Genomic DNA, 25,775 nt, shown 5'->3' with positions numbered 1-25,775 from the left:
ATTTCTTCAAGGAAATAATGGAAGACGATCCACATACTCAGATGTTTCATAGTCACGTAACAATAATTTTGTGTGTGTGTGTGTGTTTTTTTTATTAGACATGTTAGTCTTTTTTTCTCACCAGCGTTAATGTTGTAATACTATATCTTTTGTCTTCTCTAGCAATTTTGACTGGAGCACCTGTTGGACTTGGAAATCCTAGCTCTCTAGGGGTGGGTCAACAGTCTACCCCCAACCTAAGCACTGTTAGTCAGATTGATCCCAGCTCTATAGAAAGAGCCTATGCAGCTCTCGGACTACCCTATCAAGTAAATCAGATGCCGACACAACCCCAGGTGCAAGCAAAGAACCAGCAGAATCAGCAGCCTGGGCAGTCTCCCCAAGGCATGCGACCCATGAGCAACATGAGTAAGTTTGTGTCATCCTAGTAACAGTATTGGTTGTGTCAGTAAATGACAGCTATAAATGCAGGGTCGTTAGCTCCTTTTTGTTTTTTCTGCTACAAGATTAATTTTTGAAATAATTTTTTAAAGATTACAGTGTAAAAGGGCCCTTACAGTTCATCTGCAAGAGGTAACTGCCACTGGTTTGTATCTTCCTTGATCCTTTTTTGCATTATGTGAGTTTAGATTTGCAGAAATGAGATCCCATATGTTATTCCACAACAAACTTTGATTAATATCGTTTAGACGGTCTGGGCACAGTGGCTCATGCCTGTAATCCCAGCACATTGGGAGGCTAAGGTAGGTGGATCACAAGGTCAGGAGTTTGAGACCAGCCTGACCAACACTGTGAAACCCTGTCTCTACTAAAAATACAAAAATTAACAGGGTGTGGTGGTGCGTGCCTGTAATCCTAGCTATATGGGAGACTGAGACAGGAGAATGGCTTGAACTTGGGAGGCAGAGGTTTTAGTGAGCTGAGATTGAGCCGTTGCACTCCAGCCTGGGTGATAGAGCAAGACTCCGTCTCAAAAAAAAAAAGCAAAACTGTGTAGACATCTTTCATAGTCAGTACTCCATGTATCATTTTAAATGGTTGTATAGTATGTCATGCTTTTTTTTTTTTTTTTTTTTTTTTTTTTTTTTGAGGCGGACTGGAATGCAGTGGCACGATCTCCGCTCACTGTAACCTCTGCCTCTGGGTTCAAGTGGTTCTTCTGCCTCAGCCTCCTGAGTAGCTGGGACTACAGGCGCACGCCACCACACCCAGCTAATTTTTGTATTTTTAGTAGAGATAGCGTTTTCACCATGTTGGCCAGGATGGTCTCAATCTCTTGACCTCGTGATCTGCCCGCCTGGGCCTCCGAAAGTGCTGGGATTACAGGCGTGAGCCACTGCGCCCGGCTCAACAATCTCTTACAGATGGACATTAAGATCTCCAATTATTCTGCTGTTTTAAACTATACAACAGAAATTGTTGTGTTTTGACCTGAGGCATTTTGGGTTGAAACATATAGAAGTGAGTGTAGTTGGTAATGATTTCCTCATGTCTGGCAGGAGGAATAGTGTGCCTTTTCAAATACTTTTTTTGTGACTTGTTTGCCTCACTTCCTGTTGTATGACTGAGAGGGAAGACGGAGTAGTATTCCAGTATCCTAATTTGGGGATATATATGTTTCTCTGATTGCATACGATAAAATTGGGAGAATTGTTCTAGTATCTTAATTTTGGAATATGTATGTTTCTCTAATTGCATATGATAAAATCAAACAGCTTTTTTCTGTGTCTGTTCCTCTACTGTCAAGCAATTCAAATATCTAAGCTATTTTGTTTGAGTAGTTAGACATCCAGCATTGTAGAGACGGGGTCGTCTTGTCCAGGCTGGTCTTAAAATTCTGGGCTCAAGCAATCCTCCTGCCTTGGCCTCCCAAAGTGCTGGGATTACAGGCGTGAGCCACCGCGCCTGGCCTAAGATTATTTCCCCTCCCCTGGAGACAGAGTCTCGCTGTGCCACCCAGGCTGGAGTGCAGTGGCACGGACCTTGGCTCACTGCAGCTTCCACCTTCTGGGTTCAAGCAATTCTTCCTGCCTCAGCCTTCCAAATAGCTGGGATTACAGGTGCCCTCTACCACACGCGGCTAATTTTTTTATTTTTTCGTTTTTAGATAGAGACAAGGTTTTCCATGTTGGCCAGGCTGGTCTTGAACTCCTGACCTCAGGTGATCTGCCCGCCTTGGCTTCCCAAAGTGCTGTGATTACAGGCATGAACCACCATGTCTGGCCTACTAAGATTGTTTTTTAGTACAGATTGAGTATCCGTTTTCTGAAATGCTTGAAAACAGAGTACTTCAGATTTTTTTCGGAGTTTGGAATGTTTATATTTGCTGGTTGAGTTGAGAATCCCAAATCCAAAAATCAGAATGCTCCATTGAGCATTTTCCTTGAATATCATGTTGGCATTCAGAAAGTTTTAGATTTTTGTATTTGGGATGCCAAACCCATACTGCTATTTTTTACTTTCTTCCTATTTTCCACTGCTGTGTTCTGTTGCTCCCATTTTTAGTTTTTGAATTAATCTTCAGGGTGTTTTCTTTTTCCGCTTTTTCTTTGCTATATATTTTCTTTACTGTAATAATAGTATTTTCAAACCAGTGATCTGCTTTTAAGCACATATTGAGCCAGTGTGCAGTGAAGTTTTAATGCTACCTGTGTTCATAAACTGTTTAACAACTGTTTTGTCGGAAACTGCAAGTTATGAGAGCGAAATGCAAACATTTTTAGACCCATCAATTTTTATTTTGACTTTTAATAATTCAAGATCCAAAATGATAGATAGATAGTGACGTGGAGCTTCTTGTATTCAAGTTTGTAAGTCAGATTTTGCAGTCACTGGCATGACTGCTTTAGACAGTTGTGCTAATAATGTTCATTGTACCACACTGATTCTACTTTAATACTCCTCAGATTCTTCATTCCTGCCCTATTGTTATTGTTTATTACTTGGTCCATTGATTTTATTCTTTTTTTTTTTTTTTTTTCTGATTTCAGTCTTGAAAGCAGTATTTTCAAAGAGGATGTTTTTCTTTTTATCTAATCAGGGACTTAGATAAGTTCTCTTAGATAAATTTTGGATAAGTAGAAACGTACATGTGTGTGTTTGAGATTGGTCTCCCTGTGCGTGTGTGTGTTTGAGACTGGGTCGGATAACTAGAAACGTGTGTGTGTGTTTGAGATTGGTCTCTGTGTGTGTGTGTGTGTGTGTGTGTGTGTGTGTGTGTGTGTGTGTGTTTTGCTTTGTCATCCAGGCTGGAATGCAGTAACGCGATCTTGGCCTGCAACCTCTGCCTCCTGGGCTTAAGCGATCCTCCTACCTCAGCCTCCCAAGTAGCTGGGACCACACACATGCACCACCACGCCTGGCTAATTTTTGTATGTTTTGTGTAGACAGGGTTTTGCCATGTGGTCCAGTCTGGTCTTGAACTCTTGAGCTCAAGTGATCCACCAGCCTCAACTTCCCAGAGTAGTTTGTGTTTTTCATTACTTCCATGACAATCAGTGCTAACTTGTTAAATAATTATTGAGTGAGGAGTTTTTAAGCAGGACTAGGAAAAGGGATGAGGAGCAATCTTGCCTTTTCAGGCTTCCGTTTACCTCTTCTGTATTGAAAATACACGTATGGGGTAATGGAAAGTTGGACTTGGAGACTAGCATATTTTCCCCTCTTGTTTTATATCTTCTATCTTGAAATTAGCATTGTTTCTTTCTTTTTTTTCTTTGTTTCTTTTTCTTTCTTTTTCTTTCTGAGATAGCATCTCACTCTGTCACCCAGGCTGGAGTGCAGTGGCGCGATCTCAGCTCACTGCAACCTCTGCCTCCGGGGTTCAAGCGATTCTCCTGCCTCAGCCTCCAAGAGTGGCTGAGACCACCTTTTTGTATTTTCTTTTAGTAGAGAGAGAGTTTCACCAGGAGGTCTTGAACTGCTGACCTCATGATCCGCCCGCCTCAGCCTCCCAAAGTGCTGGGATTACAGGCATGAGCCACCATGCCCAGCATTACTTTTTTTTATCTCCCATTCCGTGTTATGCAGAATGCATCTTACCTTTTTGCTTAAGTTTTAGGATGTTGACCTTAGGTTGATGTCTTCCCGTGGCCTGGAATTTCATTGTTGTAATTGGGTAGTTCCATTTTATTTTTCAAACTTCTATGTATAGTTCCTATTATAGCTCTTTTCCTCTCATTATATTATCTCGCCTATGTACTTTTATATATATACAGAATTATTTGAATGATAATTTTGGGGGATTTTTCCCCCCATTTCTTGGTGTCTTATTTAGAATTAGATTTAAGATCACTCAAGTTTCCTTTGTTTTTATTTCTTCAGTTAATAGTACCTTTGTAGTAATAACTGTCTTAGTGAACAAAAATCTCTAGAATAGACCTGGAGACCTTGGAAAGAATGTGTAGCTGTATTTTCATGTACCATCAGAAGGCACTAAGATAAGCAGATTCATGTACAGTGTAATCAGTTTTTTATTTCATTGAACTAAAAAAAAATTTGTTAAATTAATAATTTATATACAAATGTAATTTTACACAAGATTTTTACAGTAACACATACATAATTAATGACATCACAACTCTATTTGAAAAAGACCACTTCTGGCCTGGCGCGGTGGCTCAAGCCTGTAATCCCAGCACTTTGGGAGGCCGAGACGGGCGGATCACGAGGTCAGGAGATCGAGACCATCCTGGTTAACACGGTGAAACCCCGTCTCTACTAAGAAATACAAAAAACTAGCCGGCCGAGGTGGCGGACGCCTGTAGTCCCAGCTACTCGGGAGGCGGAGGCAGGAGAATGGCGTGAACCCGGGAGGCGGAGCTTGCAGTGAGCTGAGATCCGGCCACTGCACTCCAGCCTGGGTGACAGCGTGAGACTCCGTCTCAAAAAAAAAAAAAAAAAAAAAAAAAAAAAAAAAGACCACTTCTAACAGCTAAATTTCAGAGAGCGAGCCTAATAATATTAGAAGGAAAATTCTGCCCAGGTGCAGTGACACGTGCCTGTAATTCCATCACTGGGAGGCCAGGGTGGGAGGATTGCTTGAACCCAGGAGTTTCAGGATGCTGTTATCATCGTGTGCCTGTACTTTAGCCTGGGTGACAGAGTGAGATCTTGTTTCGAAAACAAAACAGTGAAGGAAAGTTTAGCCTAAGCTTTTAGGGAGCATGATGAAGGAAGGCAACAGCATTTCTCTCTTTAAAAATTGTTTGTAAATTGAGCCAGTTATTTTCATTTTAGTGGGAAGTTTTGTTTTTAACTAAAAATAACTTGAGGGGTGTATTAATAGAACTGTGTATCAAAAGTCTTTTAACCACATGAAAATTTGGTTTGATGTGAGTGTTGCTGTTGGTTGTTTTTAGTGTTTTTGTTTGTTTTGTTTTGTTTTTGTTTTACATTGAACAACATGGGTTTGAATGCTTTTAGTTTTTCTTTCTTGTTTGTTCATTTGTTGTTTTATCTCTCCAGTCACTTAAGTTGTTATTAGTGTTTAAAGCAGTAGAATATACAGCCAGGTATGATGGCTTATGCGTGTAATCCCAACAACTGGGAGGCCAACACAGGAGCATAGGAATTTGAGACCAGCCTGGGCAATGCAGTGAGAACCCTCATCTCTTTTTTTTTTTTGAGATGGAATCTCGCTCTATAGCCAGGCTGGAGTGCAGTGGCGTGATCTCTGCTCACTGCAACCTCCGCCTCCGGGGTTCAAGCGATTCTCCTACCTCAGCCTCCCAAGTAGCTGGGACTACAGGAGCGTGCTGCCATTCCCAGCTAATTTTTGTATTTTTATTAGAGACAGGGTTTCACCATGTTGGCCAGGATGGTCTTGATCTCTTGACCTTATGATCCGCCCGACTTGGCCTCCCAAAGTGCTGGGATTACAGGCGTGAGCCACTGCGCTCGGCATCTACTTTGGGAGGCCAAGGTGGGTGGATCACAAACTCAAGAGATCGAGACTCTCCTGGCTAACGTGTTCAAACCCCGTCTCTACTAAAAATACAAAAAATTAGCCAGTCGTGGTGGCAGGCGCCTGTAGTTCCAGCTACTGAGGAGGCTGAGGCATGAGAATGGTGTGAACCTGGGAGGCGGAGCAGGCAGCAAGCGGAGATCGTGCCACTGCCCTCCAGCCTGGGTGACAGAGCAAGATTCCATCTCAAAAAATAAAAAAGAAAGGATATTCATTAAAGGTGTTAATTGAAGAAGTAATTGTATGCACATTAGAGCTATTTAAGCCATTTTGAAGGAGTGTTGGAATGTTCGATAAAATGTGTTTTTCTTTCACCCGTACACTGCTTTGTGTCCCTCTCTCTAAGGATCTGTACTTAGGCTCCTATCTGCTTACATAAATTTTTGTTGCTTATGGAAGCATTTGCATGTGTAGTTAAATTCTCTAAACAATTTTGGGTTGAGAATTCTTTGCTCCTTCTAGACATATATAACTGTAAGACATCAAAAGTGGAAATTCTAAGAATATATTCAAGAATGTTTTTATGTTAGCACTTGCCAAATAGCTCTTCCAAGAGATTATCAGTTTATATACATCTGTGCATTTTGGTTGAAAATGTATATTTCCACACATCATTCTCAACACTTGGATTTAGAAAATCAACTTCTAAAAGTTTTGAGAATTTCATACATGAAAATATGTTTTAAGTTTAACCATAATTGCTATTGTGCACAATTTGCTTTTTTTTTTTTTTTTTTTTTTTTTTTTTTTTTTTTTTGAGACGGAGTCTCGCTCTGTCGCCCAGGCTGGAGTGCAGTGGCACGGTCTCAGCTTACTGCAACCTCCGTCTCCTGGGTTCAAGCAATTCTCCTGCCTCAGCCTCCCGAGTAGCTGGAATCACAGGTGCCTGCCACCACGCCCAGCTATTTTTTTGTATTTTTAGCAGAGAGGGGGTTTCACCATGTTGGCCAGGCCAGGCTGTTCTCGAACTCCTAACCTCGTGATCTGCCCACCTTGGCTTCCCAAAGTGCTGGGATTACAGGTGTGAGCCTCTGTGCCCGGCCACATTTGCATTTATTTATTTATTCATTTATTTTTGTTTAAATTTCTATGATTTACTGTTGGGTGGTTCATGTTTTTCTTACCTGCTTATAAGAGTACTTCAAATCAGCCTTTACATATGTGTTGCCAGTTATATTGTCAATTATTTACTGTATGTGCTGCTGATATTTTTTTCCTGATTTGTCATTTGTGTCTTAACTTTATGGTATTTGTTGTATGGTGGCTGTTGTATTTATTTCTGTCTTTTGTTATTTCATTTTGACTTAGGTGCTAGTCCTATGGGAGTAAATGGAGGTGTAGGAGTTCAAACGCCGAGTCTTCTTTCTGACTCAATGTTGCATTCAGCCATAAATTCTCAAAAGTAAGTCTTACCATGGTTTATACCCTGAGTCATATTATAAATACTGGTTAACAATTAATTGTTTGAAATTTTTAACATAGTTTCCTCGGTTTGACGATGTCTTTGAATACAGACAGATGTTTGAGTCCATTCTTTTCTTTTTTCGCTCTGTAGCCCAGGCTAGAGTGCAGTGGTACGATCTTGGGTCACCGCAACCTCTGCCTCCTGGTTCCCGGTTAAAGTAATTATCCTGCCTCAGCCTCCTGAGTAGCTGGGATTACAGGAACACACCACCATGCCCAGCTAATTTTTGTATTTTTAGTAGAGATGGGGTTTTACCATGTTGGCCAGGCTGATCTTGAACTCTTGACCTCATGATCCCCCGTCCGCCTCAGCCTCCCAAAGTGCTGGGATTGCAGACTTGAGCCACCCTGCCCGGCCTATTCTTTCTTCTTTCTACAGCCTTAATCGAAATTGTATTAATTATCTAGTGTAGCCTACACCTTCCCTAATAGAGTAGGATGTTGCAAGGTTACAGCTCCGTAACAGTCGGCCTTATCCTGATGTTAAGAATTAGTGCACCATCCTCAGCAATATGTCAAGACGTCTTCTCTACAAGAAAACAGAAAGAAGTTAGCTAGGCGTGGTGGTATGCATCTGTACTCCCAGCTACTGAGGAGGCTGAGGTGGGAGGAGCACTTGAGGCTGGGAGGTCAAGGCTCCAGTGAGCCGTGATTACACCACTGCACCCCAGACTGGGTGACAGCGAGACTGTGTCTCAAAAAATAATAATTATTATTTTAAAAAAAGAATTAGTCCATCATCCAAATAATTCCCTGAGGTGAGCTGTGTTAAAATGACAGCTTAGTCCGATAACACAAGCCTTAGAAAACTAAGTGTAGGCTGGGCATGGCAGCTCTCCTATAATCCCAGCACTTTGGGAGGCTGAGGCAGACAGATTGCTTGATCTTAGGAGCTCAAGACCAGCCTGGGCAACACGGCAAAACCCTGTCTCTGCTAAAAATACGAAAATTAGCTGGGCATGGTGGCGCCCACCTGTAATCCCAGCTACGCAGGAGGCTGAGGCAGGAGAATCGCTTGAACCCCAGAGGCGGAGGTCGCATTTAGCTGAGATTACACCACTGCGCTCCAGCCTGGGCAACAGAGTGACACTCCGTCTCAAGAAAAAATAATGGCTGGGTGCAGTGGCTCACGCCTGTAATCTCAGCACTTTGGGAGGCCCAGGTAGGCGGATCACTTGAGGTCAGGAGTTTGAGACCAGCCTAACCAACATGATGAAACCCCATCTCTACTAAAATACGAAATCAGCCAGACGTGGTGGCGGGTGCCTTGTAATCCCAGCAACTTGGGAGGCTGAGGTAAGAGAATCGCTCGAACCCAGGAGGCAGAGATTGCAGTGATCTGTGATTGTGCCACTACAGTCCAGCCTGGGCGACAGAGCAAGACTCCATCTCAAAAACAAACAAAATACAAAAGATTAGCTGGGCATGGTGATGCACACCTGTAATCCCAGCTACTCAAGAGGCTGAGGCATGAGAATTGCCTGAACGCGGGAGGTAGAGGTTGCAGTGAGCCAAGATTGCACCATTGCACTCCAGCCTGGGTGACAGAGCAAGACTTTGTCTCAAAAAAAAAAAAAAAAAGAAAAAAAAAGAAAACATAACCAACAAAACCCAGAAAATTAAGTCTTATGATTTGTGTTAGGACGTCATTCTGCCCTCCAAAGAAATACAGCTTTCCCTCACACAGGTGTGAGCTTGCACACTTTTTTTTTTTTTTTTTTTGAGACGGAGTCTCGCTCTGTAGCCCAGGCTGGAGTGCAGTGGCCGGATCTCAGCTCACTGCAAGCTCTGCCTCCCGGGTTCACGCCATTCTCCGGCCTCAGCCTCCCGAGTAGCTGGGACTACAGGCGCTGCCACCTCGCCCGGCTATTTTTTGTATTTCTTAGTAGAGACGGGGTTTCACCGTGTTAGCCAGGATGGTCTCGATCTCCTGACCTCGTGATCCACCCATCTCGGCCTCCCAAAGTGCTGGGATTACAGGCTTGAGCCACCGCGCCCGGCCTGGTGTGAGCATGCACACTTTAAAATCAGTCTAGTCACACACTTCTCCCTGCCTAACTCCTAAATGCAAATAGAAGTGACATAGCATATTGATCCCATTACAATAATAAGTGTCAGCTTGAATTAAATGAGGTCTTCTTTCTCCTACCTTTCCTAACTAAAACTATTTGGTGACCCCTTTTTGAAGCCCAATGATGAGTGAAAATGCGAGTGTGCCCTCCCTGGGTCCTATGCCAACAGCAGCTCAACCATCCACTACTGGAATTCGGAAACAGTGGCATGAAGATATTACTCAGGATCTTCGAAATCATCTTGTTCACAAACTGTAAGTAAGATCGTGGACATTTCTCATTCGTAAAGAGATGTTATGTTAACATGCTTTCAATCTCCTGGGCATTTAATCACTAAAGGAATATTAGCAAATTTTCTGTAGCATGGACATTGATGTCGATACTTCTACTCTTGTGGATTTCTTACTGCTGCTGCTTTTTTCCTTTTCAACCTTTCTCACCATCTATAGTAGTCTTTCAGCTTTAATAGTATGTGAACTATTCTGTCTAGTGCCAGTAAATAATTAAACATTGTTTTTAGCTATTGCCTTTGCAAAACTTAAATATCTGAGAAAAAGTAGGCCTCAGCTCATTAAAATATTGCAGTGATAACATCCTTTTCTGTTACTCCTGGTGGAGCGGGTTTTTTTGTTTGTTTGTTTGTTTGTTTGTTTGTTTGAGACAGAATCTCACTGTGTTGCCCAGGCTGGAGTGTAGTGGCACAATCTTGGCTCACTGCAGACTTCGCCTCCCAAGTGCCAGCAATTCTCCTGCCTCAGCCGCCCAGGGAGCTGGGACTACAGGCATGCGCCACCACACCTGGCTAATTTTTGTATTTTTAGTAGAGACGGGATTTCACCATGTTGGTCAGGCTGACTTCAAATTCCTGACATCAAGTGATACGCCTGCCTCGGCTTCCCAAAGTGCTAGGATTACAGGAATGAGCCACCGCGCCTGTCCTGGTAGAACTTTTATTATGTTGATAAGTTGAATCTGGTAGGTTGGTCTCTCTGGGCTTCTTGTCCTCCAAATGTGCACATGGCAGTTTATTTTTTGAGAAGTTGATATATTTCAACTTCTCTCCCCTTACAAACTCCATCTTAATCTAAAGAGTTTTTGTTAGATGAAGGAGGGGGAGGCATATAGAGCAAGGTAATGAAATGTGCTCAGCATCATAAAAAGGTAGAGCTTGGACCTCGCCCATTACAGAGTTTACCCTTCAAACACCATGCAGTATTTTTTCTTGGAGAAGTCTTTTCATTTCACTTCCAGTTAATAGCAGGGTCTCCTTTATTGTATCCATATTTTTTAATTGATTGAGGAACTATTTATCATTTTGTCTTAATTTGTTTTTAAGTTACACCAGACTACCAATTATATATGTTTCATTTAGGAATTCTTTTTTTCTCCCAGGAACCCATGCTTGCCAATTATTTAGGAATTTTTTTTTTTTGAGACAGTGTCTTGCTCTGTCGCCCAGGCTGGAGTGCAGTGTCATGATCTTGGGTTACTGCAACCTCCGTCTTCTGGGTTCAAGCGATTCTCCTGTCTCATCCTCCCAAGTAGCTGGGGTTACAGGTGTATGCCACCACACCTGGCTAATTTTTATATTTTTAGTAGAGATGGGGTTTTACTGTGTTGGCCAGGCTGGTCTCGAACTCCTGACCTCAGGTGATCCACCTACCTCGGCCTCCCAGAGTGCTGGGATTATAGGCGTGAGCCACTGCGTTCAGCCAGGAGTTCTTCATTGGTAGCACTAAGTAATGGAATTTGACAAGGAAAGAACTTCACAAGTTTAATGAAATTATTCCTTTAATAAAGAATAACCAATCTCTTATTTTGTGACAAACTATTCAATAACTTTTATTTAGTGGACAGAGATGATTATTTGGGATTGATATTTGACTTTACATTAAAAGTTTATTATATATGCTCAACTTTTCTACCAACTCGGTATTCTTCTGGACTTCCATTTATATCTTCTTTATCTGGTTCCTTCAAGTCCTATGCATCTGAGTATGAGATATCCAAATAAAATGAATGCCTAAAGACCACTTTTATTAGTCATAAGAAATACTAGTGCAAAACATTCTGTTAGGGAATTGCATGAAAGTGAAAAACAATCTAACAGAATCATTATGAATTTCTGCTCTCTCCACTTAGGGTTTTTGGTTGTTTGTTTGTTTTTTATTAGCCTTTGTCAGAACACTTCAAGTTTTTGATGTCTTCACATTTTAGAGTGGTTAATAAATTTTATTTCAGTAAGCTAAGTAATAAATTTAGAAGAGTAGATGGAGCTCTGAAGGCTTCTGCTACCTGATACTATGACAAGGCCTGTTTTCCTCACTGTCTTTAGTATGTAGCCCACTGTAATATTTTGCTTTACATCTAGAGTAACAGGGACCAAAGAGTATTTTTTATAGAGTCATTTCTTATATTGTGCTCGGAAATACAGACAAAAATTCTTTTATCACAGAAAGACAATTTCATTTCAGTAAGTATTATATTTTAATGTATCTCACCTTGCCACTTTTTCTTTATGTGTTCCTCTATGTGTTCAGTGTATAAAAATTGGAAAAAGTCTAATTAAAATCTGACATGCTGGCCGGGCACAGTGGCTCACGCATATAATCCCAGCACTTTGGGAGGCCGAGGCGGGCGGATTATCTGAGGTTGGGAGTTTGAGACCAGACTGACCAACATGGAGAAACCCCGTCTCTATTAAAAGTATAAAATTAGTGGGGCATGGGAGCACATGCCTGTAATCCCAGCTACTTGGGAGGCTGAGGCAGGAGAATCACTTGAACCTGGGAGACGGAGGTTGTGGTGAGCCAAGATCGTGCCATTGCACTCCAGCCTGGGCAACAAGAGTGAGACTCCGTCTCAAGAAAAAAAAAAAAAAAGCTGACATGCTATTACACTGGTAGGATTTTCTTTTTCCAGCGTCCAAGCCATATTTCCTACACCGGATCCTGCTGCTTTAAAAGACAGACGGATGGAAAACCTAGTTGCATATGCTCGGAAAGTCGAAGGAGACATGTATGAATCTGCAAACAATCGAGTGAGTGTCTAGTTTTTTTTCTATTAATAGCCAAGATCGAGCCTGTTGTGGTTATTTTATTCCTTTTTGGCATGTACAAGTAGTACATGTGCTTCAGACGGGGACACGCTGTAGCTAACCTGTCTTATTATCACCAAGCACAGTTAGGATAACAATGCAATTTCTTAAGTGTATGTCATCAAGAATTTTATGTTTTTCCTCCTAATGCAATGCACTCATGTGGCACTTTATCTGGTTGTCCTGTCAACCTAAAAAGTGGCTGAGTGCGTGCAGTGGCTCGATGCCTGTAATCCCAGCAGTTTGGAAGTCTGAGGTGGGCGGATCACTTGAGCCTAGGAGTTGGAGACCAGCCCGGCAACATAGCAAAACCCCCCATCTCTACAAAAAATACAAAAAATTAGCCAGGCATGGTGGCGCATGCCTGTAGTCCCAGCTACTCAAAAGGCTAAGGTGGGGGAATCACCGGAGCCTTGGAAGTCAAGCTACAGTGATTCATGGTTGTGCCACTGGTAACAGAGGGAGACCTTGTCTCTCCCAAAAACAGGAGGGGGTGGTGCTGAGCTGTTAACAGCTCTGTTCTCTCTTCACTGGAATATAATGAAGTAGCAACTTACTATTGTTAACGGCAGTTCAGTTTCTCTACGTAAGTTGAACTTTCTAAATTGGCACCATATAGAATGAAACTAGTATCTGTTCTCAGATTTTTTCTGTTACCTGGTGGTAGTTCCTTTTTTCCTCATCTCCCTTATTTTACTTCAACAATTCAAAAGGCGGAGTACTACCACCTTCTAGCTGAGAAAATCTATAAGATCCAGAAGGAACTAGAAGAAAAACGAAGGACTAGACTACAGAAACAGAACATGCTACCAAATGCTGCAGGCATGGTTCCAGTTTCCATGAATCCAGGGCCTAACATGGGACAGCCGCAACCAGGAATGACTTCTAGTAAGTGTTTTTTTGTTATATTTCTATTTGAGAGAAATTGATAATAAAATAGTTTCTATCCAGAGTCATTAATTTCTATAAGCTTGTGTAACTGTTCTGGAGTTTTTTAAATAACCATTTGCCTTTGCAGAGAAAATAACTCATCTACTAGTAGAAACAGCAGAACAAGTATATTTAAGATGTCTGGGCATGGTACTTAACATACCTTGATAATCTGGCAATGTTTTTAGAGCCCAAGGTGTAAACTTCTCTAATAGTGACACCTGGAAAGCGATAGCCTACAGATATGCACAGATTTCTCTGAGACTGGCTTGTGTGGTAAGTAGCCAGTAGATGTTTGTAGGCTGACCAGGTTCAGGAGCCCTGTAACACACATAATATCATATTACACTGTCACACTTCCTTCTTGACATAAAATATTCTAAGGCTGGGAACGCTTTTCTTTTTTTCTTTTTTCTTTTTTTTTTCCTTTTAATTACATTTATTTTAATGCTGAATTTACTCCCGTTACCATAAGTTTTTGTTTCTTCAGTTTCTTCTCGGATCTCTTTTTCTTCTGGGCAACCTCCTCTTCTGGTTTAGGAACAATCTATTCCTTTTCAGTAAGGATCATCTCAGTGTGGCAGGGAAAGCTCATGTATGGGTTAATCCGACCATGAGCTCTGTAGGTCCGTCGGTGCATCTTAAGTGCTTTGTTCACTTGGATATGCTCGATGACCAGAGAATCTACATCTAAACCCTTAAGTTCAGCATTACTCTCTGCGTTTTTAAGCATGTGCAGCAAAAATTCAGCACTCTTTTTGGGCCACCGACCTTATGTCCAGCCACACTGCTTGGCCTGGGCACATCTGCCAACTCCACCATTGTAAGGTCGGAATTGTACACACTGTTTCTGTAAAGTGACATCTTTCAGATAGTTCGTGGCTTTTCGAATATGCATACCCTTGATGGCCTGGGCAGTTTCACGAGTGTTCTTAAAGTGAACACGAAGATTGGAACCTCTTGATTTGCATGATTTCGTGGGGTTCTCCGGGTCAAGTGAACAGCGAACCATTTTCACAGATTACCTCAGGCCGCTTAGGGAAAGAGGTTTTTGTTTTTGTTTTTGTTTTTTAAAAAGAGACAAGAGTCTCACTCTGTCAACCAGACTGGAGTACAGTGGCGTGATCTTGGATCATTGCAGCTTCCGCCTCCCAGGTTCAAGCAGTCTGGGATTGCTTGATTCAATCAAGCAGGGATTCAGGCACGTTCAAGGATTACAGGCACGTGCCACCACGCCTGTCTTAATTTTTTTATTTTTCATAGAGATGGGGTTTTGCCCTGTTCGCCTGGCTGATCTCAAACTCCTGGCCTCAAATGATCAGCCCACCTTGGCCTCCCGAAGTACTGATTACAGGCATGAGCCACCGCTCCCTGCCTAGAAGCATCATTTAAAATTACATTTTGACAGCTTCAGTTTCTGGTTATAGCATCATTATTGACCTGATGAATTAACCAGATAGCCAAGACTATGATAAATTGTCTTAATCTTTGACTTATTGGTAGGATCAAAGTAGTGAAATATGGAGCAGGCACACCATTTTCAGGAATGACACAGGCTGTTTAAATGCTGTGAGCAAGGCTGTGATAGGAAAAACCTGCATTTACTGAGTTAGGAAATGCTCATGACCTATCAGAAAGTGCCAGCTGAGCCAGCAGGTAGTAAACCTCATACCATCAGTAGATTATAGGTGGGCTAAGAAGTTCATCTCTTTCATTCATTGAAGTAGTAAAGTAAATAACCATTGGTTACCACTGGCCTTTAGCAGCCTCATTTGCTAACTGAAGTGTGCCAGGTACTGTTTTCTAATGTGTAAAAAGATGGCAGGAGCAACATTGCTGAGGAAATAGCATATGTGGAGGCTGCCCAATAGTAAGGAAAAACACATATTTTTTGAGTAGTTTGTTAGAGAACAAATTTTGAGGAATGAAAAAGTCGAGATTAGAGTTGAGACTGCTTCAGTACATGATTTGAACTTGAGTAGTAACTAAAGATTTAAAAAAAAAAAAAAAAAAAAGGCTGGGTGCGGTGGCTCAAGCCTGTAATCCCAGCACTTTGGGAGGCCGAGGTGGCGGATCACGAGGTCAGGAGATCGAGACCATCCTGGCTAACTTGGTGAAACCCCGTCTCTACTAATAATACAAAAAAATTAGCTGGGCATGGTGGCGGGTGCCTGTAGTCCCAGCTACTCGGGAGGCTGAGGTAGTAGAATGGCGTGAACCTGGGAGGTGGAGCTTGCAGTGAGCGGAGATCGCGTCACTGCACTCCAGCATGGGCAACAGAGCAAGACTCTGTCTCAAAAAAAAAAAAAAAAAAAAAAAAGGCTAGGCGCAGTGGCTCACACCTGTAATCCCAGCACATTGGGAGGCCGAGGCGGGTGGATCACGAGGTCAGGAGATCGAGACCATCCTGGCTAACACAGTGAAACCCCGTCTCTACTAAAGAATACAAAAAATTAGCCGGGCATAGTGGCGAGTGCCTGTAGTCCCTGCTACTCGGGAGGCTGAGGCAGGAGAATGGCATGAACCAAGGAGGCGGAGGTTGCCGTGAGCCGAGATTGTGCCACTGCACTCCAGCCTGGGTGACAGAGCAAGACTCCGTCTCAAAAATAAATAAAATAAAGTGGACAGGCCAGGTATGGTGGCTCAAGTCTGTAATCCCAGCACTTTGGGGAGGCTGAGACAGGTGGATAATGAGGTCAGGAGATGGAGACCATCCTGGCTAACATGGTGAAACCCTATCTCTACTAAAAATACAAAAAATTAGCCGAGTGTGGTGGTGGGCGCCTGTAGTCCCGGCAACTCAGGAGGCTGAGGCAGGAGAATGGTGTGAACCCAGGAGGCGGAGCTTGCAGTGAGCTGAGATTGCGCCACTGCACTCCTCCTTGGGCAATAGAGCAAGACTCCATCTCAAAAAAAAAAAAAAAAAAAAAAACAAGTGGACATACATGAGATACTTGGTTTTGGTAGAATTTACTCAAGTTCTGGGTGAAATTTGAGCCAAGTCTAAAGTCTCTGAGATACTAAATTGTATTCTAATGTCAGTATAAACAGTATGGTACTGATGTAAGCAGGAATAAATGGTAGTGGAACTGAGTATCAGCCTTAAGTATATATTGACCTTTAGCTCGTACTAAATCTGACATTTTGTAGAATGAGATTTTTACCTTTATCTGATACACAGAAAATAAAAGAAGCATAAAAAGGGTTGAGCATGGTGATGGCTCGCGCCTGTAATCCCAGCTCTTTGGGAGGCTAAGGCTGCAGATCAGTTGAGCTCAGGAATTCAGGATCAGCCTGGGCAACATGGAGAAACTCCATCTCTACAAAAAATACAAAAGTTAGCCAGACATGGGGGCGTGTGCCTATAGTCCCAGCTACTCAGGAGGATGAGGCAGAAACATTACTTGAGCCCAGGAGGTGGAGGCTGCAGTGAGCCGTGATTGTGCCACTGCACAATTTTTATGTAACAAGCATGGATTATGCATGTACTTTTTTTTTTTTTGAGACAGAGTCTGGCTCTGTCGCCCAGGCTGGAGTGCAGTGGCCGGATCTCAGCTCACTGCAAGCTCCGCCTCCCGGGTTTACGCCATTCTCCTGCCTCAGCCTCCCGAGTAGCTGGGACTACAGGCACCTGCCACCTCGCCCGGCTAGTTTTTTGTATTTTTTAGTAGAGACGGGGTTTCACCGGGTTAGCCAGGATGGTCTCGATCTCCTGACCTCGTGATCCACCCGTCTCGGCCTCCCAAAGTGCTGGGATTACAGGCTTGAGCCGCCGCGCCCGGCCGCATGTACTTTTTATAAAGCTTGCAGAGTTACAGATAAAAGTTTATATAAATGTTGAGCATTTCCTCTGTCAGTTTTGCTTGTTTACTAAAGGTTGAAATTTGTCTGAAGGAATAGACATCTACTTAGAAGAGTAGCATGTCTTCCTCTCCTGTGCCTTAGGCTTGAGTGCACAGCCCTTGACGAAGGGTGTGGCCAGGGTGGAGCCAGGTCACTGCAGACATCTGTCCTTTCTCAGGGTGCTGTAAAAATATTATTTTCTCTGTGCACTGTGTTGAAAGTGCTACACTAGAGCATGTGCTGATAATCCAGGAAGAAGACCTTAGGATTTATGTATGTATATTTTACTTTATTAAGAATTATTCCTATTTTTGTATTTAAGAGGTACATGATATGTAGTGTGGTATAATGTGCATATTATTTAAAATCAATGTTCACAGTTTGTGTGCATAAAAACATTGTGCTACATGATCAGATTTGGCCACCATTAGACATGATTCATAGCTATTATCCATGGAGATACTCTGTTGCATGCCAACCAGAGGCAGACTTTGTTAAACAGTAACACATTAAATGCTGTAATAGCTTCACTTTTTTTTTTTTTTTTTTTTTTTTTTTTTGTGAGACAGAGTCTTGCTCTGTAGCCTAGGCTGGAGTGCAGTGGTGCGATCTTGGCTCACTGCACCTTCCGCCTCCCAGGTTCATGCGATTCTCCTGCCTCAGCCTCCTGAGTAGCTGGGATTACAGGTGCCCACCAACACTCCTGGCTAATTTTTTTCTATTTTTAGTAGAGAGGGGGTTTCGCCATGTTGGCTAGGCTGGTTTTGAACTCCTGACCTCAAGTGATCCACCCACCTCAGCCTCCCAAAGTGCCAGGATTACAGGCGTGAGCCACTGTGCCTGGCCTATAATGGCTTCAATAGCTTATTTTTCTATCAACATTGAAAGCACCCGGGCTTATAAAGGAATACCAACAAATCCTCTTGGAGACATTTTTCTGTATTCCAGAAATAACATTTTCTTCAAGTTTCTGTCTAGTTCAGAGCTTTATTTTGTGTGATTCATACTCAATTTTCAAAGGTATTATTAAAAATATTTTGTGGGGTTTGTGTGTGCAGTGAGTTTTTTTTTGGTTAAGGGCAGATGGTGCAAAGATACTTCTTTATTTCTCTTTTTTACTCTAGATGGTCCTCTGCCTGACCCAACTATGATCCGTGGCAGTGTGCCAAACCAGATGATGCCTCGGATAACTCCACAATCTGGTAAATAGTGAAAAAAAAAATTTATTTTAAAAGAATCCCTGGTGTACTGCAAGATAATACTTGCTACCTTGATACCCACTTTATACCAACAGCAAGTGTCATGATTACCTGCCCATAGAGGAAGAGGGGGTGAAGAGCAGGTTGGTTGGCAGATCACAGGGCAGGTGACATTAAATGATCAAACATCCATTTAAAAACAACTGCAGGCTGGGCGCATTGGCTCACGCTTGTAATCCCAGCACCTTGGGAGGCTGAGGCTGGTGTACCACCTGAGGTCAAGTATGAGACCATCCTGGCCAATGTGTCGAAACCCTGCCTTCTAGTAAAAATACAAAAATTAGCCAAGTGTGGTGGCACAGGCCTGTAATCCCATCTACTCGGGAGGCTGAGGCTGGAGAATCACTTAAACCCAGAAGGTGGAGTTTGCAGTGAAGCGAGATCTTGCTGCTGCACCCCAGCCTGGGTGACAGCGAGATTCCGTCTCAAAAAAAAAGCAGATTGTAAAATTTGTAAAATTCAGTTTGAAGATCCTGTTAATAATGTCTGTTTACAACTGCTGTGAGACATATTTATTTATACTTACAAGGTTGAAAGCCAGTTTATTAGTCCTGATAAAATACAGAATCAGGGCCGGGCACGGTGGCTCACACCTGTATCCCAGCACTTTGGGAGGCCTAAGCGGGCGGATCACGAGGTCAGGAGATCGAGACCATCCTGGCTAACACGATGAAACCCTGTCTCTACTAAAAATATAAAAAATTAGCCAGGCGTGGTGGTGGGCTCTTGTAGTCCCAGCTACTCGGGAGGCTGAGGCAGAAGAATGGCGTGAACCCGGGAGGCGTGCAGTGAGCCGAGATGACACCACTGCACTCCAGCCTGGGCAACAGAGCAAGACTCTGTTTCAAAAAAAGATGTAGAATCAGACATAAGAATTCTGTCTTTTATTCTTCAGTTTCAGAAAGGCGTTCAGATCTAATATTTTGCACATATTCACAGGTTTGAATCAATTTGGCCAGATGAGCATGGCCCAGCCCCCTATCGTACCCCGGCAAACCGCTCCTCTTCAACACCATGGACAGTTGGCTCAGCCTGGAGCGCTCAACCTGGTTAGTTTGACGTCTTTAGTAATCATTTTGGCCTTTACCTGGTATTTTGAAAATCCTGTTTGTTCCTAATTTATAAATGCTCACAGTTATTTAAACAGACCATAACTCCTAGTTCTTCTGTAATTCTTCTGTATTTAATTCTACTAGAAAGCTGACCAAAAAACGAAAACAGCCAGGCCCTTGTCCCTGGAGTGTCCATGTTTAGTGGCCTGCATGCGTTTTCATGGTCACCTCTCTTCCCTGATGTCTGTCTTCCCTTCTCCAGGCAGAGAACTGTCTTTTTGCAAGGTTGATGGTGCATTTGCCTGGTTCTTGAGCTCGGAGAAGAGAGGCTAGGCTTCTGCTCCTTATGTGAACTCTTAACCACTTCATCTCTCTACCTTGACCCCGACCCTCCTGCTGCCCTTTAGAGTTAGCTGGTGCCTCTGAATCTTGGCCCCTTTGGGGCCCCTTCTTGTCTTATGAAGTTTTTTGCCTTTGGAGATTTCTTTCTTTAAGGCCTGAATTTGTGTAGGGTAATTTTAGAAATGAAATATAACATTGCTAGAGCATTTGTGGACCATGAATGCTACCAGATTCTGCCACAACTTGTAAGATTTTACTTGTTTTTACATATTATGGGTCTTAGAATTTGTGTTATTACTACATCACTGACATGAGCTCATGAAATTGTGATTAACTCTCCTCACTTAACAGAGCATGCAAAGAAAGTTACCTGCTATCCTTGTGCTAGACATATTTGTGTACCAAGAGAATGTGTGTTTGTTCCATCCTCTTACTATTTCTTGAGAGTAGACCTAGGTAAACTGTGAGGCTATTTCCCTTTTTCTGCACAAGAGTCAGTTGTTCTATAACTTTCTTCCTTCTCCTCTCCAGCCCTCTTCACCTATACTCCTGTCTTTGACTTTGCTTAATAAACCTGACATTAGGACCTTTTGATGATTTTAGTTGTAGTAGAATAACTGTAATGAAGCAGTTTGGTGATCTGTGTTTTTTTGCAGCCTATGGGCTATGGGCCTCGTATGCAACAGCCTTCCAACCAGAGCCAGTTCCTTCCTCAGACTCAGTTCCCATCACAGGGAATGAATGTAACAAATATGCCTTTGGCTCCGTCCAGTGGTCAAGCTCCAGTGTCTCAAGTATGTCTCATAAGTGGATTTTTTACTTTTTTTTGATTCTTGAAATTTCTCTTGACGTAGGTTTTTATAGGAAAGAGTGGCAGCAGATAGTGGGTGAAAACATGATTTTTTAAAAAAATAACAGTTTTAGACTTAGGGTGTTCTGAACCTTAAGAGATTATTCTGTGACATAGCAATGGTGTTAATTGCTACAAATTAGGAAATAATATAAATGGATGATTTTGTTTTTAGTAGTGAACACTTTTAAATAAATCTTAGAATTAAACACAATGTAGAAGGAATTCTGGCTGAAGAGAGCATAGGCAGGCCCTAGAGCACTGTGCTCTCAATTCTGTCGTTTTTCTGCAGTGGCTGAGGCCATTCGGCTGAGTGGTTTGAAGTCTGTTTACTTAAATACTGTATCAATGGTGCTGTCCAAAGCTATATCCCCAGTAACAGGGTATTTTACACATTTTGAAATAGACACATTGCTACTCTTTGTTTAACCAGTTTGCGTCCTAAATTCATATAACGTGCCATGTAAGTATTTCCTTAATTCTGTTTTGAATTGCTATCTTATGTTTTTTATTTTAACAGGCACAAATGTCTAGTTCTTCCTGCCCGGTGAACTCTCCTATAATGCCTCCGGGGTCTCAGGGGAGCCACATTCACTGTCCCCAGCTTCCTCAACCAGCTTTGCATCAGAATTCACCCTCGCCTGTACCTAGTCGTACCCCGACCCCTCACCATACTCCCCCAAGCATAGGGGCTCAGCAGCCACCAGCAACAACAATTCCAGCCCCTGTTCCTACACCTCCTGCCATGCCACCTGGGCCACAGTCCCAGGCTCTACATCCCCCTCCAAGGCAGACACCTACACCACCAACAACACAACTTCCCCAACAAGTACAGCCTTCACTTCCTGCTGCACCTTCTGCTGACCAGCCCCAGCAGCAGCCTCGCTCACAGCAGAGCACAGCAGCGTCTGTTCCTACCCCAACAGCACCGCTGCTTGCTCCACAGCCTGCAACTCCAGTAAGTAGAGATTTGATTTAGGCAGAATCATTAGAGCTGTACTGTAGTATTATATTATTTCTGGGTCATTTCTATTATTCTCTTTTGCTTTATCTCTTACTGTTTTCTCCACAAGTAGAGTGTAATCTGTTTTTCATTAGGGACTTTCTTATCCTGTTTTGCATTCCTGTGATAGGACCTAACGTAGCAGGAGTGTAAAGATTTTATTTAGCTCTGACTTTGACCATTATGTTTCATGTTGTATCCTGAGGTCTGAAGGTACGTAGAGGGGTATGACAAGGGGACACAGTCCTTCTCTTTATTTAGTATATTATTTAGTGTAACACATAAATTTTACATATATTTGAAGAATCTTTTTCAAACAGTTTGAGCTTTAAAACTTAAAGATTAAATTGAAAAATTGCAGATTTGGGCAGGCGCGGTGGCTTATACCTTTCATCCCAGCACTTTGGGAGGCCTTGGCGGGCAGATCACTTGGGGTCAGGAGTTTGAGACCAGCCTGGCCAACGTGGTGGTCAGAGACAGGTCAACCCTGTCTCTACAAAAAAATAGAAAAATTAGCCAGACGTGGTAGTGGGTACCTGGGAGGTGGAGGTTGCAGTGATCCAAGATCACGCCACTGCACTCCAGACTAGGTGACAGAGTGAGACTCTGTCTTTAAAGAAAAAAAAAAATTGCAGATTTATGAGTCCCTGTGGCCCTAACCAAAGTTAAAAAATTATCTAAGATGAGAGAATTATATACCCAGAACAACCTGTAGCTTCCTTGTGAGAGGTTGGTTATGTATATAATAAAAATCCAAATTCTTATCTAATAGTTGAATCCTTATTAATATAACTTTTTTTAAGGGTTTAGAAGCTTCTACTTTGATATCGATACTAATATATTCTCAGTCACGTTGATGAACTGAGAAGTCCCATGAGTCACAGCCATTTTATAAAGTACTGTACTTGATGGACAACTGGTTCATCGTGGCCTCTGATAGACAAGGAGGGACAGAATGAGAGAGGAACCAGTGGATCTGCTTGATTTTATTCTTTATAAAATCAAAGTAGTTCCAGAAAATACTGACTTCTCATTAGGAGGTTTCTTATGACAAGCCTTAGGGAAAAGACAGAGAATGCCAGTTATCTCATTAGAATCTAGTGATTCCAAACAGCCACTCTGTGGGACATCATTATATTTATTGTCTCCTTTTCTGTATCTTTGAAATTTTCTCTGGTGAGAAGGTAAAAACAAAAAAGATAGCCAGTCTTGGCCGGGCGTGGTGGCTCAAGCCTGTAATCCCAGCACTTTGGGAGGCCGAGACGGGCGGATCACGAGGTCAGGAGTTCGAGACCATCCTGGCTAACACGGTGAAACCCCGTCTCTACTAAAAAATACAAAAAAAAACTAGCCGGGGCCGGGCGCGGTGGCTCAAGCCTGTAATCCCAGCACTTTGGGAGGCCGAGACGGGCGGATCACGAGGTCAGGAGATCAAGACCATCCTGGCTAACATGGTGAAACCCCGTCTCTACTAAAAAAATACAAAAAAAACTAGCCGGGCGAGATGGCGGGCGCCTATAGTCCCAGCTACTCGGGAGGCTGAGGCAGGAGAATGGCGTAAACCCGGGAGGTGGAGCTTGCAGTGAGCTGAGATCCGGCCACTGTACTCCAGCCTGGGCGACAGAGCGAGACTCCATCTCAAAAAAAAAAAAAAATGCTGGACGAGGTGGCAGTCGCCTGTAGTCCCGGCTACTCGGGAGGCTGAGGCAGGAGAATGGCGTAAAAACCCGGGAGGCGGAGCTTGCAGTGAGCTGAGATCCGGCCACTGCACTCCACCCTGGGCGACACAGCGAGACTCCGTCTCAAAAAAAAAAAAAAAAAAAAAGATAGCCAGTCTTTATTATTTTCTTTCACTCGCTTCTGTATAAATGTGAGCTCCTCTGAAGCAGACATCTTTGAAATCCCCACACACTGCCAGATAATGATAGTTATCAATGAAATAGTTGCTGGCTCTTTGATGTACAACCAGTATTTACAAGTCTTAATTCTCCTGTTCTTAAGTATAATTAAAGGAGGTGAAATGGGCAGAGCAAATGAAAACACCGTGAATGAATATAAGCCAAGAAATAGGTGGCTAATTCTGCTGTCTTGTTGCTTACCTTACATTCTGATTGTATCATTGGCAAACACTGTGTGTGTCACCCACTCCCCTTGTTTTTCTGCCCAGCTTTCCCAGCCAGCTGTAAGCATTGAAGGACAGGTGTCAAACCCTCCATCTACTAGTAGCACAGAAGTGAATTCTCAGGCCGTTCCTGAGAAGCAGCCTTCCCAGGAAGTGAAGATGGAGGCCAAAATGGAAGTGGATCAACCAGAACCAGCAGATACTCAACCGGAGGATATTTCAGAGGTGAGAGAGTAGGGCAATTACTGTTTGGTTTGGTTAGGACCCCAGTCTAGGAACCCAGTTTTTAAAAAATATTACAGAAAAATACTTTGATAATTAGATCTCATGGCATAGATTTTGCATGAGAAAGGATGTTCAGACTACTGATTCCCAACTAGATATCTTTGGAATACTAAAAACTCTTACCTTTTAGTCTAAAGTGGAAGACTGTAAAATGGAACCTACAGAAACAGAAGAGAGAAGCACTGAGTTAAAAACTGAAATAAAAGAGGAGGAAGATCAGCCAAGTACTTCAGCTACCCAGTCATCTCCAGCTCCAGGACAGTCAAAGAAAAAGAGTGAGTCTCTTAAACCGTTTGTTCTGGAGATACATGAAGAAACCAAAAACCCAGGGCAGAATTGCAGTCATGCCTCTTAGGCCTCAGAAGTTGCCATTAATGTGATTTCATTAACCTTGAAGCCCTGGGCCTGGTCTCTTCATTGTTATTAATAATTTTTCTTTCTTCCTTTCTTTCTTTTTTAATATTCACTTGCAGCAACCAATGAGTTAGTCGTTCCCCTCATTTCTTCAGGGTTCCGTGTGTTAGTATCCCCTACAAATTTTCTTATTTTTCAAGAGAGAAATGTTTGTAAATAGCCTTGACTAAAATGCAGGAAAGAATAGCAATAATAATAGTATTTGTCATTCACCTCCTGTGTGCTAAGTACCCACATTGTCTCATTTAATAATTTCTTTCTTTGTCTTTTTTTTTTTTTTTTTTTTTTTTTTTTTTTTTTTTGTTGGATTCGGAGTCTCGCTGCATCGCCAGGCTGGAGTGCAGTGGCACGATCTCAGCTCACTGCAAGCTCCACCTCCCAGGTTCACGCCATTCTCCTGCCTCAGCCTTCCGAGTAGCTGGGACTCCAGGCGCCCGTCACCACGCCCGGCTAATTTTTTTTGAATTTTTAGTAGAGATGGGGTTTCACTGTGTTAGCCAGGATGGTTTCGATCTCCTGATCTCGTGATCCCCCTGTCTCGGCCTCCAAATAGTGCTGGGATTACAGGCGTGAGCCACCGCGCCCTGCCTTTTTTTTTTTTTTTTTTTTTTTGAGGCGGAGTCTCGCTCTGTCACCCATGAGGGAGTGCGGTGGCACGATCTCGGCTCATTGCAAGCTCTGCCTGCTGGGTTCATGCCATTCTCCTGCCTCAGTCTCCTGAGTAGTTGGGATTACAGGCGCCCGCCACCACGCCCAGCTAATTTTTTATATTTTTGGTAGAGATGGGGTTTCACTGTGTTAGCCAGGATGGTCTCCATCTCCTGACCTCATGATCCGCCTGCCTCAGCCTCCCAGGGTGCTGGGATTACAGGCATGAGCCACCATGCCCAGCCGTCTCTTAAACTTAAACCTAACATTCGTCATTAAAATAGTACGTGTCTCTTTTTCTTTGGGTCTAAAATACCAAGCAGTTTAATGAAGGAGTCTTCTGTTGTGTGCCCCTGACTCCTTGTAGTATAAGACAATACCAGATCTAGTCTAGTTCCTGACTTGTTAAATACTGATGTCGTGAAGAAA

General features: G+C 42.8%; 1 protein-coding gene and 1 pseudogene across 2 annotated transcripts in view; one reads left to right on the top strand and one right to left on the bottom strand.

The window, feature by feature from the left end:
- Window positions 1–25,775, top strand: part of EP300 (E1A binding protein p300) — a 92,449-nt gene that overhangs the window by 40,783 nt on the left and 25,891 nt on the right. Inside the window, exons 6-16 of one of the 2 annotated variants that reach the window (XM_050805796.1) lie at window positions 163–408; window positions 7,274–7,367; window positions 9,618–9,755; window positions 12,424–12,541; window positions 13,312–13,486; window positions 18,496–18,573; window positions 19,570–19,679; window positions 20,681–20,818; window positions 21,395–21,832; window positions 24,045–24,224; window positions 24,415–24,559. In XM_050805796.1, the coding sequence (XP_050661753.1) occupies window positions 163–408; window positions 7,274–7,367; window positions 9,618–9,755; window positions 12,424–12,541; window positions 13,312–13,486; window positions 18,496–18,573; window positions 19,570–19,679; window positions 20,681–20,818; window positions 21,395–21,832; window positions 24,045–24,224; window positions 24,415–24,559 (1,860 nt within the window). The remainder of the gene's footprint in view (window positions 1–162; window positions 409–7,273; window positions 7,368–9,617; window positions 9,756–12,423; window positions 12,542–13,311; window positions 13,487–18,495; window positions 18,574–19,569; window positions 19,680–20,680; window positions 20,819–21,394; window positions 21,833–24,044; window positions 24,225–24,414; window positions 24,560–25,775) is intronic. The other variant, XM_050805797.1, reaches the window with a different exon arrangement.
- LOC126929229 (60S ribosomal protein L17-like) overlaps window positions 13,968–25,775 on the bottom strand; it is a 198,475-nt pseudogene continuing 186,667 nt past the window's right edge.

This window comes from Macaca thibetana, chromosome 10 (genome assembly GCF_024542745.1).
Source record: "Macaca thibetana thibetana isolate TM-01 chromosome 10, ASM2454274v1, whole genome shotgun sequence".
NCBI classification, from domain to species: Eukaryota; Metazoa; Chordata; class Mammalia; order Primates; family Cercopithecidae; genus Macaca; species Macaca thibetana.
This window is presented reverse-complemented; position numbering and strand designations above follow the sequence as displayed.